The 15,808-nt window shown below is 37.8% G+C and overlaps 2 protein-coding genes and 1 long non-coding RNA gene across 17 annotated transcripts in view; 1 reads left to right on the top strand and 2 right to left on the bottom strand.

Annotated features, from left to right (window-relative positions):
• Window positions 1-273: 273 nt before the first annotated feature.
• LOC123516137 lies at window positions 274-2,359 on the bottom strand. The gene is made up of 3 exons (XM_045275265.1): window positions 1,879-2,359; window positions 687-831; window positions 274-440 (listed from the first exon to the last, which is right to left on the bottom strand). Exons 1-3 carry the CDS (start codon window positions 1,913-1,915, stop codon window positions 365-367), a joined length of 258 nt encoding a protein of 85 aa, XP_045131200.1. The 5' UTR covers window positions 1,916-2,359; the 3' UTR covers window positions 274-364.
• Window positions 2,360-8,027: 5,668 nt separating this feature from the next.
• LOC123516136 (ecdysone receptor-like) overlaps window positions 8,028-15,808 on the bottom strand; it is a 454,056-nt gene continuing 446,275 nt past the window's right edge. For all 15 annotated transcript variants that reach the window (XM_045275249.1, XM_045275250.1, XM_045275252.1 and 12 more), the window contains 2 exons: window positions 13,603-13,825; window positions 8,028-12,086 (listed from right to left, as the gene is read on the bottom strand). In XM_045275249.1, the coding sequence (XP_045131184.1) occupies window positions 11,839-12,086; window positions 13,603-13,825 (471 nt within the window). In that variant the 3' untranslated portion in view covers window positions 8,028-11,838. The remainder of the gene's footprint in view (window positions 12,087-13,602; window positions 13,826-15,808) is intronic.
• On the top strand, window positions 11,736-13,792 carry LOC123516138. Its single transcript, XR_006678101.1, has 3 exons — window positions 11,736-11,876; window positions 12,384-12,514; window positions 13,665-13,792. It is a non-coding gene; the product is annotated as an uncharacterized LOC123516138 (long non-coding RNA).

Raw genomic sequence — 15,808 nt, 5'->3', positions numbered from 1 at the left:
AATACAACTAGGTAAATACACCAGTTTATCTTGCATCTTTGTCTTGCATTTAACAGAATCATTATGTAGAAAATAGCAACACCTAAATATTCTTTAAGTGACAATAAGGTTAAGTGCAATCACAATATGCTAAGACAGTGTGTACTGTTTTAAGAGTATATAAAGTTTTGATTTTTTCCTACAGTGAAGTCACCTGAACCTTACTTTCCCATAGTGTAATGTCCCTGTTAGTAAAAAGAGACGCCAGGTTTAGGATACATTGATAATACTCTCAGGTGTGTGATTTATTGGGTGGTCTTGGTCATTTCAGTCATTACATGGTTGATTTAGATGCATTTTTGAAGAATGTCAGGGCAGTTTCCATTCAGCAGTTCACAGTGGAAGCTGGGCGACATCTGCTTGCCAGTTCATCAAATTTGAATCCCTTTAGACATCCAAACCTGGATGGAGAAGTGAGGTGTTAGTATAGGATTTTTTATTGCCGTAAACTTTCTTGACATGGATATGGCAGAGTATGTTGTCCTTAAAGGAAAAATGATTTGAGAATTTCTTGCTTTTACCAAATCCTTGTAACTTTACATCAGAATGTTGTCATCAAAATTAATACCATGATCACGATCACCCCTGGCACCTCTTCCATTGCTGTTCTCACACATGAATGACACATTTGTATAAAGAAGACTTACGTTGAGGGTTGGCCATTGACACAGTGGTAATATGGTATGCAATCTCTCCCACGGTCTGCAAAATACCCATCAGCAGGACATTCAAATGTAGCTGGCTGTCCCTGGTCACGGCCATTGGCTGTCACTCTCGTGGCCACCACAACCACTGGAAATGGAAGATTATGCAAACACATGTTAAATCACACTTAAGTACTCTCTCTTTCCCTGCAGCATCCTCTTCAATCCCAAAATTAATCATTCTACTTATGACAGTAAAGCTAGGATCAATCACCACTTTATTGCTACCTTTGACCTTGTTCCAACCCCCTGCCCTTAATCCTGTTCCAAATATGTCTTTGTCCAATCTTGAATGTAATGTTACCTAAGAGCACTTCTATATAGGTCTCCTGACAGGCAAGTGGTGTTAGTGTATCTTTTTTTTTTTTTTTTTTTTTTTTTTTTAATGCAGTCTTCAAATACATAATTTTTTCCTTTCCATTTTTAACTATTGACATAATCCAAAACATTGAAAACAAGGTTATAACAAAGACATTGAAGAGTAAATATATGTACATATTGATATGCAGTGGTTATGATTGCTTATTCCAATCTGTATGGCTGAGTGGGAGATGTGATGGGTGGCAGGAAAGACCACACCAACACTACTTAGCAGCCAGTGGTGGCACTAGTGGCCTGAGCCTCTTGGGAAATTCACTGACAAATTTGTAGTTTTACTTAAGCAGAAGAAATCCACAATTTTTATTAATTTTCCTGCAAACACAAAACCACAGATGAAATGCAGATGTCACTGATAAAGATTGTAGTTTGTGGCAGGGGTCACAGAAGTGGTAATCTCTGCACTGCATATAGTATGTGTAAGAATCTAGAGAAAGCACACATAATATCCCATGGAAATACATTCTATTGTTAAAATGCTTCCAACATCACTAGATTGTTTGCAGCTACATAATATAAAACCTATGGAAATATGAAGTTATGAGAATTATGGTCATTACTAATGTAGATTTCAAATTCATAACAATATTGCTCTCTTAATTGCACACACACACACACACACACACACACACACACACACACACACACACACACACACACACACACACACACACACACACACACACACACACATTGCTGTAACATGTGCCAGACTAGAAATGCATAATTATCTTTTTGTTTTAAGTAATGCACTCACCTGCCAACAGAGTGAAGATGAGACTTAGCTGAGACATTGCAACATACAGACTGCTTGATCAAGCCAGGCAAGATGTTTATATATTGTCGATTGTGGGGAGGAACAGGATTCCCAGGAAATTATTCTTAGTGCAAGTCATCAATTGAAGGACAGACAGGTGAGTAATGTTTGATTAACATACGCTGATTCATTTGTTTATACAGTGTGATGGGAGCAGATGTTGCTAGGTATATTAATCGAACCAATTATTCCTATTGTTTTCTGCCATTCTTTTTTATTCTTTTTAGTATGTTATATCATTGATAACTGAGTAATATTAGACAGACATGTACTGTTTGCTAGCATACAACAAGATACTGCTAGTACATTGAAGTCCTTGCCATGTCCTGGGAGGGAATCGTATGTTGTGCTGTGTGTGTTCTAGGAATCCTGATGTCATGCTTGCCCTTCACATGCCTTATTCTTGTCTCTATGCCAGAAATAGAGGCTGAAACTGCGCACACACACACACACACACACACACACACACACACACACACACACACACACACACACACACACACACACACACACACACACACACACACACACACACACACACACACACACACACACACACACACACACACACACACACACACACACACACACACACACACACACACACACACACACACACACACACACACACACACACACACACACACACACACACACACACACACACACACACACACACACACACACACACACACACACACACACACACACACACACACACACACACACACACACACACACACACACACACACACACACACACACACACACACACACACACACACACACACACACACACACACACACACACACACACACACACACACACACACACACACACACACACACACACACACACACACACACACACACACACACACACACACACACACACACACACACACACACACACACACACACACACACACACACACACACACACACACACACACACACACACACACACACACACACACACACAAGAAAGGACTAAAGAAACTTACATATGAGCGAAATGTAATGTATTCCAACATAAATGGAGTGATATCGGGATTTTAGAACTCAACGATTACTTGAGGGACAAGAACCCAGATATTGTGGGTCTTACTGAAACAAAACTGAGAGAGGGAGAAGACCTGATGAAGGTTGGAGAAGGACGTTTGGAAAAGAAATAGAGTAGGTAAGATGGGAGGAGGAGTGATGTTGCTGGTTAAAAAGATATAAAGGTGGATCAAGTGAAAAAGGTATGGGAAAGGCAGAAGTGCTAAAGATCAGAGCAGAAACTAATGAAGGAAAAAGAGGCACTACATAGTGGTGTACGTACCACCTAAGACAAATGCATGGTCAGTACAGGAATATGAAGAAATGATAAGTGATACAGGAACATGTCTGGAAGAAATGTTGGGTGGCTGTGAACGAACTATAATGATGGGAGATTTTAATTGTAAAGAGGTGTGTTGGGAGGACTGGTCAATGGAAGGATCAGAGACAACATGGGGAAATACACTATTGACACTGGCAATGGAAAATGTGTTAACTCAGTGGGTCAAAGAAGATACTAGGTTTGGAGGAGAGGGAGCATCGTCAAGACTGGACTTGGTCTTTAGTACAGAGCCAATGGTCATTGAGGAGATGAGGGTGGAGTGCCCTTTAGCAAAGAGTGATCATGCAGTTTTGGAGTTCAAGGTGATAGATGAAGAGAAATCTAGAAGAAATGAAGAATATAAAGTGGGAAGATGGAATTATGCCAAGACAGATTTTGGAAACCTAAAGAAATTCTTTCAAGAGACAAATTGATGAAATTCAAGAGTGCTAAGGAGCAAATGAAAAGTGGAAGGAATTTATAAAAATATACAAAGAAGGTGAGAAAAATTTGTACCAATAAGACAACATAGAGAAGTTGGAAAGCAGGACTGGTTTAACGATAGATGTGAAAAGGCTAGAACAAGAAAAGAGGATGCATGGAAGAGGTGGAGAAGGAAAAGACGGATTAAGCAGTGGGAAAGTTACAAAAGAGCAAGAAATGAATATGTGTTGATTAGAAGAGAAGAAAGAAAGAAACAAGAAAAGGATATAATTGATAAATGTAAAGACCAACCAAGGCTTTTTACAGACATGTGAACAACAACATCAAAAATAGAGAAAGTATTGAAAGTTTAGAAGTAAATGGAGTATGCAGTGAAGATCCCAGGAAATGGCAGAGGCTATGAATGGATGCTTTCGGAAGGTATTCACAAAGGAGACTGCTTTTGACAAACCACTGGTAATGGAACAGAAAGGGATTATGAAGGAGTTTCAAGTAACTGTGGAGGAGATCAAGAACATGATGGGGAGTTTAGAAGTGAGAAAAGCTGTGGGACCTGATGGGGTATCAGGATGGATTTTAAGAGAATGCAGGAGCAATTGGCAGAAAAAGTTTGTGAAGTAATTGATGCCTCATTAAGGGAAGGTGTAGTGCCCCAAGACTGGAAAAGAGCTAACATTGTCCCAATCTATAAATCAGGTAACAAGAGAGACCCATTGAACTATAGACCAGTGTCACTTACAAGTGTGGTAGCTAAGATGTGTGAGAGGGTGGTGAAGAATAGATGGACAGACTTCTTGGAGAAAATGACATACTTTGTGAGTGTCAATTTGGTTTTAGGAAAGGGCGTTCATGCACGACAAACCTGATATGTTACTATTCGAGGGTGATAGATGTAATACAGGAAAGAGATGGTTGGGCTGATGGAATATATCTGGATTTAAAAAAGGCCTTTGATAAGGTACCACACCAGAGACTGATCTGGAAACTTGAAATGGTAGGAGGAGTGCATGGCAGTTTACTAAAATGGATGGAAGACTTTTGGTAGGAAGAGAAATGAGAACAATAATTAAGGACAGACCATCAGAATGGGGATTGGTGGAGAGTGGAGTTCCACAGGGATCAGTGTTGGCACCAGTAATGTTCGCAGTCTACATAAATGACATGGTGGATGGGGTGTCCAGTTATGTGAGCCTATTTGCAGACGATGCAAAATTGTTAAGAAAAGTGAGATGTGACAAAGATTGCGAACTACTCCAGGAAGACTTGGACAGAATATGGAAATGGAGCTGTACATGGCAAATGGAGTTCAACACGACAAAATGCAAGAAAATAGAGTTTGGCAAGAGTGAAAGAAGAATCAGGAGTATGTACAAGATAGGAAATGAAGACATAAAACCAGTCATGAAGAAAAAGACCTTGGGGTGACAATTACCAATGACCTATCGCCAGAGAGACATATAAACAAAATAATTGGAGAAGTATTGAACTTATTGAGGAACATAAGAGTGGCGTCCGTATATCTAGATGAAGAAATGATGAAGAAAATAATTACTGCAATGATAAGACCGAGGCTTGAATATGCAACAATACAGTGGGCTCGAACTTAAAGAAACACATAAGGAAACTAGAGAAAGTACAGAGGGCTGCAACGAAAATGGTGCCTGACTTAAGAGATTTGACTTATGAAGACAGACTGAAAAGAATGCAACTTCCAACCCTGGAAAACAGAAGAGAAAGGGGAGACCTGATAGCAATATACAGAGTGATGATTGGCATGGAAAAATGGATAGGGAAGATCTGTGTATGTGGAATGGAAGAATGTCGAGAGGGCATGGGAAAAACTAAAATGGAAGCTGGACATTAATAGATATGGAGACGGGACACACAGCATAGCTCTTTTCCACACACACACACACACACACACACACACACACACACACACACACACACACACACACACACACACACACACACACACACACACACACACACACACACACACACACACACACACACACACACACACACACACACACACACACACACACACACACACACACACACACACACACACACACACACACACACACACACACACACACACACACACACACACACACACACACACACACACACACACACACACACACACACACACACACACACACACACACACACACACACACACACACACACACACACACGTGTGCCAGACTAGAAATGCATTATTGTTATCTTTTTGTTTTAAGTAATGTCATGCTTGCCCTTCCCATGCCTTATTCTTGTCTCTATGCCAGAAATAGAGGCTGACACTGCAAATCTTTAGCCTGCAGTCAGTGTGTTAGATGGCTTATGAGATACTAAAGAAGATTAGATTGGTGCAAGTTGAAGGATATCAACTTAGAACCTGTAACTCCAGGGAAAAGAACAACCACTGTAGACCTTGTACCTTTTTGGGGAAGCAATATTTCCTATCTAATTATCTAATACTTGACTTTTTATGGTTAGTAGGTTACCACCTCCAATTAAACTCTTCATATATAACCTTAGTGATGCCTTTATATTATAAATATTTTCTAGCAGAGAATGCTATTAAAGGATGTGTCCTAGAGAGAGAGAGAGAGAGAGAGAGAGAGAGAGAGAGAGAGAGAGAGAGCTGTGAAGTAGAACAAGTAACAACCTTTTCTCTTATCCAGCAATAATGCTCACTTAATATGCTTAGTTACCCTAGAACTGCTATAGCTTGTATGTATTGTAATGGTAGAGAGATTTGGAATGTTATTGAAGTTAATGGAGAACTGGAGATATTTGGATGAATACAAATATGGTAGTGACAGGAATGAAGAGAGAAAAAAAAGTCAATATATTTAGTGTTGGAAGAATCTTTGTAGTGAAAACAAAGAACTTGTCACAAGATACAAATTGATACTTGATAACTCATGAAATAATAATGAAAAAAAAGCAATGGAGGTAGATAATGATAAGAACATAAGAAAATGAAGAGAGTGCAGAAAGCCAGGATATCCACACAAGGTAATTTGCCCCCGATCATCACTCTTACTCCCTGTGAAACTATCTAATGTGTACATCTAACGTTGGTCAGTTTGCGCCGCTCATTTGCATCATCATTAGTGAAGTTGTTTGTGCCTTGATCCTTACCTTAAGTCTCATTTTGTGTGTCATATAACCATTAGTAACTTGTTCCCTGGAATTGGACTAAGAGAACCCAATTCATACCTCTTGATGAAAAGACAGTCTCAACTGATGTAGCATACATGTTTATTTTAATCACCTGTTTTCCCAAGTTCATTAAGTATTTTATGGGAAATCTTTCTGAAATTAGTTTATTCTCTCTCTCTCTCTCTCTCTCTCTCTCTCTCTCTCTCTCTATCATATAATTAGCTTACAAGATGTTTTCATAAACATCTTAGTAATATTTGGTTTCCTTATTAACTAACGAGGAATTGTGGTAAAAAGTTAATTTTGCCCTGAAATGCATTGCACTGTACTGTGACTTGATTCTGGGTGTTAAATCTTGTTAACTCAAATTCACATTCACCTCCAGTATAATTTTTGGTGCACTCTTCTTGTTATCCCAGTCCAGAAATAGTAATGTCCTTTTAGCATAGAAAAAATTTACTTTAGTATAACCCTGTTAGATTCCCCCCTTTCAAGTATTGTTAGAAATGAGGCAGTTGACTTGCTCATCATCTCACCTGTCCATCAGTATCAGGTTGCTGCCACCTTTCCTGTAAATCTGTAAATAAACTGAGGAGTCAGAAATCAGCAACAAACCTCAATCTATTAGACCTTTAATCTTGCCATGGTACATTTCAAAATCCATCATAGGTAAAAAATGGTTTTAGCCGGCATCATCCTAGGCCACACACTTGTTCAACTAACAATTGTGTAGTGAATTGCACAGTCTTCTATTTCTTGTTTGTGTGTATCATCAATGCATGATACTATGATACTTGTACATTTCCCATTCCCTTCATGCATCACACCCCTTTCTTGTCTCGGCAACATTCTTCACACTTTGTACTCTTTTCATATTCAGTAATATGTACTTTTATTAATTAATTAATTTGTTATTTTTTTTAAGCTTTATGCTGTTATGGTGCTCAAATTCCTTACAATTTCATTACATTTCTTCCGTTCTTCTTTCTCTCTCTAAACCTCTCCTCCTCACTCCCTAAGGTAGTTGGCACAGTGATCTACTCAAACCTTCCCTTCTCTTGTCCCATAGCTGATCTCACTTGGGGGATAGAATAGTAAAATAAAAGAAACAAGATAATTTTATTATTTTCCAAATTTAATATAAAAACTTTTTTTCAAAATTAATGAGTTGCTCATTTCCGGCACAGACTCACAATTGTCTTAATGGAGGAGGAGCTTGGACGTATAACTGGCACCTGATTGGCTTGTGGACTACAGATTTACCAATCAGGGGACAGTGAGACACATTTATATGGCTTTTTCAAAAGTGATTGGCTGATCTGTGTTCAACCAATCACATTTGAAAGGTACATTCTCACAGAAGCAAATACTGACAGTATGGTTCACTTATACATGCATTAGTCTTGGGTTTGTTTAAAGCAGACCAAGAAAACCTAATTACAAAGTTTTCACTGAGTACATCTCTGATCTCTGGATGGAATCCCAACCAAATCTTGAGTACTAAATGCCATCAAGTTGGTTAAGGGAAACGTTCACACCAGGAAATATTTGAGCCCACAGACAGAATTAGGATCTTTGCTGTTACTCCCTCGTGGAAACCTAGGCCTCAAATAGCAAATTGAAATGCTGCTCATAATGTATTTGTCAGATTTTCTAGAAAATTCATATTGAAAAATAAATAATGTAAATAAAACTTTTAAGGCTCTATAATTCCCAAAATATTAAACAAATTAGGTAAAAACAGTTTGTGCATTTTAAGCTTTTACAGATTATACAATCAGTGTCTAATATCATTGAATAAAAAGCTTTCTTTACAGGATAAAGTATCACAGATACTTGTATTATGCACCAACACTACTCTCAACAAATAGAAGAATCTGAGTGCCTGAAATATTTTAGATCAAACTGATCAGCTTCACAGATTATGTGTATCACAGGTGCCTGTCATTTAGTGAGCTAATGAATGAGTTAAGCAATGGCAGCCTGCATTGTTGTGAAATTAATAGTGCTTCCCACAGATTGATGGTTGATAATCTCATAAATGCAGGAGTTGCTCTTAAATTTTTAACTTGAATCACTCAGTCTCTTCATCTACAAACTTATTGGAAGTGAATGTAGGTAAGTGTAAGGGAGTAAAGGATAACAGCTGAATGGTCATGAATTGATGATAGTCCAATTGATTTTTCACTTCAGATCCTACATTTCCCTATGTACAATAATAGCCACTATTTCTTCTTGCATGTATATCATAAGAGGAAGTGAGTCTTCTCATTTATCTCCAGGAAAAAAAAAAAAAAAAAGTTCCATCTTGATTTAAGAATAAAGCAACTGCACCGGTGTGGCACTAATGCCTAACAGTAAAGCCTGACTTTTTGTTGTTTTTTTGATTGCCATCTGCTTTTGGTGCACAGTCTAGTCCAGTCTGAACCTTCTTCAGCCAACTCGATACATTGACTAAGCACTCTCCTATGTGCTGAAAAGTGGCTACCAAAAAATGAAGATGTGAAGATGAGAAAAAGCTAAAAGACTATGTAAGATGAGCTAAGTGTATGATGAAGGTGAAGTCTGTCTGTACTTACACACATGCACACTTAAGAACATTTGATGCACTCATTCTGATTCAGAATCATGTATGTCTTAACAAAACCTGCTTTACAGATATTAATAATACACAGAAAATGTAGCAAACAATCAATATTTCTGGACAAATAACACGAGATAATGCACTGGATTCGTGACAGACAAGAACGTCTCGGTCTGAACAAGAGATTTTTGTATTTTAACATGATCTTGCCAGCCACCAGGTTACAGCATTCACTAAAAGAATGGGGTAGTGTGGTGGTTCACAAGACATGGAGAAGCCATGGATTGGGTAATTCACCAGTTTCAGGGATTTCAATATATTTTCTTTCAATAGAATTTTCAGCCCCTGTACACAGACTTAACATTGCGATGAGAAAAACCTTCATAATATATTGACACTGCTTGACTGATACTTCATCACTTCATATGACTGAAAATCTGGAACTGGCTTCAACTGACATCCCTAAACCTGAAGCATTACAGCTTATACAGAGAACCTACACTCCTAAGTTGATTCTTGATATGAGCAGAACAACACTTGCTCAGTGTCCAGTAGTCACATTTTTCTAGGTTAAGAAATGTGCCCTAGTGCACCACTGCAGCAGATGGTGTGGTGCTCATCACAGCAAGTAATCTAGGCAGAGTTCCTGAGCCCTTCTGGAAACAGCATTTTTTTGTTTTTTTTATATAGCACCCTGGACAATTTTGTTTCCTCAGCACCCTAGTTATTTTTTCCTTATAATATTTTTTTTAGCTAGTTGTATAAAAAAAATTTAGCTTAATCTATACTATCAGTTGTACTTTTCAGGTAAATTGAAAATTTCTATGGTCTGGAAATTTTACTAGTTATACTGTTAATTTATGTTTATATAATAGGCTAGGTTAGGGTGACCAGTAAGATTCTAATAGGGTTGGGATGAATATGGCATTAATTTAAGGTCCAAATTAATATTAGTTTTATATTTTGATTTGGGAAAGGCAAAGGGTGTTTCTTTTGGATTAGTATTGGCTTCTGGGGTATATAATGCAGGTCCACTGAAGATAAAGGTTCCTAAGCAAGTGTACAAAGGGTATTCATGCCTGATTATTATCATTATTATTATTTTTTTATAAAAACACTTAAAATATGTTTACTTTTTCATTTAAGCACTTAACATACCATACCACAGAATTTTGAGTTTTAAATTTTATTTTATTTTATTATATTGGTAAAAAAATACTTCAATTTGAGAAAATTTAGGTGATATGAGACTTTGAACAAATCAAATTTCTTATTAAATTAGGTAATGCACATACCTTTCCATACAAGGAATATAAAATTGAAGATAGTAAAAATATAATGTACTCAATCTTCACTAACTTGGGTATACAAAACTTTCCTCTTTGTTATTATGTCTTTGGCATAATTACCCCCATTCCATCCTGCTGGAGTCTCACTAACGTCGTCCATCTACATTGCACATTTCACAGGAGCGTTTCATAAACTTGATTTCCATGTAGACTGCACCTTTTCTTTACTTTACTTTTAAAATGTAAATTAACTGGTTTATACACAACCTTCCATGTGTAAGGGCAAGGATATTGATATAAGATTACATTTCATAGCAGTATTAATAACATTACAGTAATATTAACATATATTTTCAATAGTTTACTACTTGTAAGGACGGCATACCAGCTCATTAAATTAACAAGAATTCATATAAAAATATGGATCAGAAGACATCGCACTGTTCCTTGTGTTTAGATTCCCCTCTCCTCAGTCCCGCAGGAGCACCTTGAGAATAGTGTAGGAAACAGAGGCTTGACCATAAGCAAGGCACGGGGAGTTCGTTGCCTGCCAGAATGTGGCTTGCGCAGTGTCTGAGCAACAGTGCAATGTAGCCCTTTTTACTTTAATATTATATAAAAAAAATTACATAGCAAAAAACATTTTACACATACAAGTAGGTATATGTATGTATATGAAACAGTCAATATGCACACCACTTTCATTATATCTGAAGGTTTTATAAAATGTGTTAATAAAAATGGCTACAATGCCCATACTGCTGCCCTTCACATCTAAAGTGCATCATTATACACTCATCATTGCACTAATGGAGTGCTACACAGCACTGTCACAGTGATGGCCTGAACCATAAACACGTCAGGTGGCTGAAAGTGGGCCCTGGGTGGCAGTGTGAAGCTGCTGCCACAACATCAACAGTCTCTCACTTACAGCCGACAGGTACATAGTGTAGAGTCCATCCACCACCCCCAAAGGGCTCACAACCTTCTTGCGCCAACATTTTACCTCGGTAATATGGCACCCAGGAGGTGGCTGAGGCTCAGCAACCAGCAACATCCCAGATCTCAGCCAAAAATGGTGGGAGTCTTTTGTTCTTGAGTTTGAGGGAGAAGCATACCTCAGAGTTCAGGTTCCCAAGGGTTCGCAACTCAGTGAGGACATTAAGCAACTTTGCAAACAGCATGCCAGGCCGGGGAAACTTTTGATTACACACGTATGCCTTCAATGCATCGAGGTATATTTCTTGAAGCTTTTCCACCTTTTGGAGTTCCTTTAGGTTTGGCCTCTCTGTAAGAAAAATTATGAAATTGTAAAAAATAAACTGATTCAAATACATTTACTAATAATTTATAAGATTAAGGAGGCTTTATATTTCAAATTACTTAAACACTAGAGGTGCCATCAGAGAGAGAGAGAGAGAGAGAGAGAGAGAGAGAGAGAGAGATTAATAACTATGGTATATGAGAAACTATCAATTGAACTAATGATATTTTTGTTTTATTTTATAGCATACTTTTTTATCCATGTGGATAAAAATGCATTCTCCAACAACTGCCACATTGAAACTTTGTATATTTCCTTCAGATGAAAGCCACTGAAGACAAGAGCAGTTGGTGAGCCAGTGAGTGGTGGAAAGCAAAGAGGAAAGCTACAATTTTGGATGAACCTACGAGAGCAGCGAAGCAGTTTGTCGAGTACACATCAACCATCTCCAGGTACAAAATGAGTACTGTACATGACCACTGATCTACCTATCACTAGTCTGGTTTACTAAGTTATTTTGACTAATTTAATATCAAATTTAGTCTCTCACTGCAGCAAAGATCACGTGGCTGCTACTGTTCCTTGGGTGTTCTGTGTTTGCATAACTGGTAATGTCAAAAGATGTGCTGCTCATTTTTTTCTTAAATGTTTGACTACTTATGGGAAATTGAAAACTTAAAAATAATGGCAGGCTCATGCCTCGTTTCACCTGGAACAAGCAAGGAATGTCTTTTATTATAATATGCTGGCTGAGCTTAATGTGATGAGCTTGATGAGCTTGCATTCTTGTTTGTGTATGATTTCTGAAAACAGTAGCCTGCCTGCTTCCCTCCTGTAATTGTTTCTGGACAAAATTAAGATGGCATGATGAAAATACTTCTCATGAGACCACCACATTTTAGTGTAGTGTGATATGTGTTGGTCATCATCTTTACTCTAATTTCAACTGTCTGTTAAAAAAAATAGTGCCCAGATGGACACCAGCTCCTGCTCTGCATGGTATGTCTTGTCCTAACTGAATAAAGATTAAACTTTGTCTTTATTTACAAGCTTCATGTGGCCCATGGAGATGCCACAAATACATTGTTGCATTGTACACCTCAGGTAAAACAAACAACTTAGTCAAAATATATGGGCAGTCAAAGTTTCAGCAGCAGAAGTGTTAAAATGTCAGCTGGGCAAAGAACAGAATATGAGTGATTGAATAGCATGTGAAGGAGCAGTGGCTGGTTGTCTGGAGGCTCCCTCTTCCAACAATGTAGTGGGTACCCAAGCCTAGTTACACTCCTGCTGCCTTCACTGGATCACTTTTTTTGTGTGTGTGAGAGATTTTTAGGGTGAATTTTTCTACTATCCAGTGTTTATTGAGAGGAAAAGATAGTTTAACTTTGAAATACTGAGAGTGAGATGAGATAAAATTCAGTAAGCCACATTTAGCCAGGTTTCTTTCTTTTTGATCCCTGTAGCAGAGTGGTTAATATTTGCTTTAACTCAAGTATAACTAATGACTTGTTTTCTGTACATGATTTAAGGAACTCACCTGAAAATATAATTATGGCAGACAGAAGTGCATATTCAGCATTGTCAACTTTCATCTTACAGAGGTTGCGACAAAAACGGAAGAGTATTTGTGATGAATCTCCCAAGCCAGCAAACTCATAAGATGTTTGTGTGTAGGGCAAGGTATTTCCAAACACAATGCAGTCTGTCTTGGCATCATAGAACCGGGCTGCTCGGAGCATCATGACTTCTGACGAGCAAGCCTGTAATAAAAAATGGTATTATTCATCATACACTGAAACTCAATTTTTTGTATTTACACTATATGAAAGCCATTTTTATGGGCAATATCCTTGGAGCAACTCCATTTTCTTTTGTGAATTGCTTTTCACTTAAAATCCAAAAGCCTTAAATGTGACATTTATTTAAGAGGACCTTGAATGAACATGCCCTTATGAGTATATGCAGTCAGACAGCTTATTATAAACATTCAGACAAGAGACACAGACTCAGGTAAGACAAACTACCCAGATCTGAAGTCCAGGATAGGCAAGCAACTACCATACACAAGAGTAGACACTACTTCAGTTGAATATCAGCCCTATTTGTCCTCTAACTTTGATGAAAAAATAAATGCAAATGTGCAGTTCATCCATGTCTGTACATATTATGCCCATCATTATAAGGACACCTTTCAGAAACATCCGAGTCCTTCATGGGTGTCTCAATCAAATACAGGAAACAAACACTAGAAAACAATGACTAATTAATGAGTTTAATTTCCCATTGCTCATGTCCTAAAAATTGGCGACAAATAAAGAAAAAAATAAAATTATGGAGCAGGTTTTTCACTTGACTTATTTTCAGAATTGATCAGAAAGGTATCAAGTCACATCTTGAAGTGTAGAAACAGGCAAAAGTATGCAAAATATCCTAGATACATTTTCCTATCAACCATGATTATATATATTAAAAATCTTAAATTGTGTAAAATGGACAAGCAGTTGATGAAAAACTTAACAAAACTGTATTTACTAATCCTTGTATTGGATTGGCTGTAAAACAAGGAAAAAAACTAGATAGACCATTTAATGTAGTTTTCAGTGTACATGATCTTTGGTGCTTTTCTTTCTTTTCATTAAGCCCAATTCTATACAAATAAACTTGTCTCATGACACAAATATAGTTGTTACTTTGTAAAAAAGATTTGAATACATTTGAAGTTGGTTTTATACATGTAAGAAAAGCATCCTTTTTCCTTTTTACCAAAGGTCATCTCGCCCTAACACAAATGCAGGATTCTCAACCAACAATGGGTAAATTTGACTCTTGGTTGTAAAGAAAAAATCAATGACTGGGGATGAATAGTTGCTGTACCTAATAATTAAATTAATTTTAATTGAAAAATAGAGGGAGAAGCTAAGTGTGGGTGCGTGTGGGGGTGGGGATGGCGGGCAGAGACTGGGACAGGAACACACTCACACGATGAAGAGGAAGGAGGGGGAGGAAGGGAGAGTGCATTGAAGTAAAGGGGTAATTAGAGACATACATCAAGCTAAGGGCATTAATGATGGAGGAAAGGTTGAGAATCTCTGCAAGGTCATTTTTTCTATCTGAACGTGACTTCTGGCTCATCCAATCAAATCACTCGTTATGGTACAAGTTGTACACCATCTGCCTTGGTTCAACAGTAGTAATTCTGCCAGACCACCTGAGATCATCATATTTTGAGCTACACTCACATTGCATGCTGAATAATTTGCTGTACTGGTTGGTGCCTTAGTCAAAGTAAAGAGTTCAGCAGAAGCTTGTAGGATAGTGGAGGCAAGACTTAACTTCCAATCAAGCTTCATACAACAGTTGTTCATGGTTGTTTGGGACTCCAATGAGATATTAACAACAATACTAAAATGCACCCATTAAACATTCAAAACTACCAGGATATTTAATTGCCTCTACTTATCCCTGAGAGAGAGAGAGAGAGAGAGAGAGAGAGAGAGAGAGAGAGAGAGAGAGAGAGAGAGAGAGAGAGAGAGAGAGTCATTCAGTGGTATTTTTTTGTTTTGCAATGATGCACTTCACAACAATTTTATGCTACCTATTATACTCAATGAGTAATAGGTAGTGGATTGGTACAGCCATACACTTACAATCATGGTACGTGATACACAAGGTATAGCACCATGTTACTTCCAGTAATCTTGTGTAGACCAGAAGTGGTGGTGTTAGACCATCAGACAGATACT

Source organism: Portunus trituberculatus, chromosome 40 (genome assembly GCF_017591435.1).
Source record: "Portunus trituberculatus isolate SZX2019 chromosome 40, ASM1759143v1, whole genome shotgun sequence".
NCBI classification, from domain to species: domain Eukaryota; kingdom Metazoa; phylum Arthropoda; class Malacostraca; order Decapoda; family Portunidae; genus Portunus; species Portunus trituberculatus.
The sequence above is the reverse complement of the archived record's forward strand: the minus strand, read 5'-3'. Positions and strand labels throughout refer to the sequence as shown.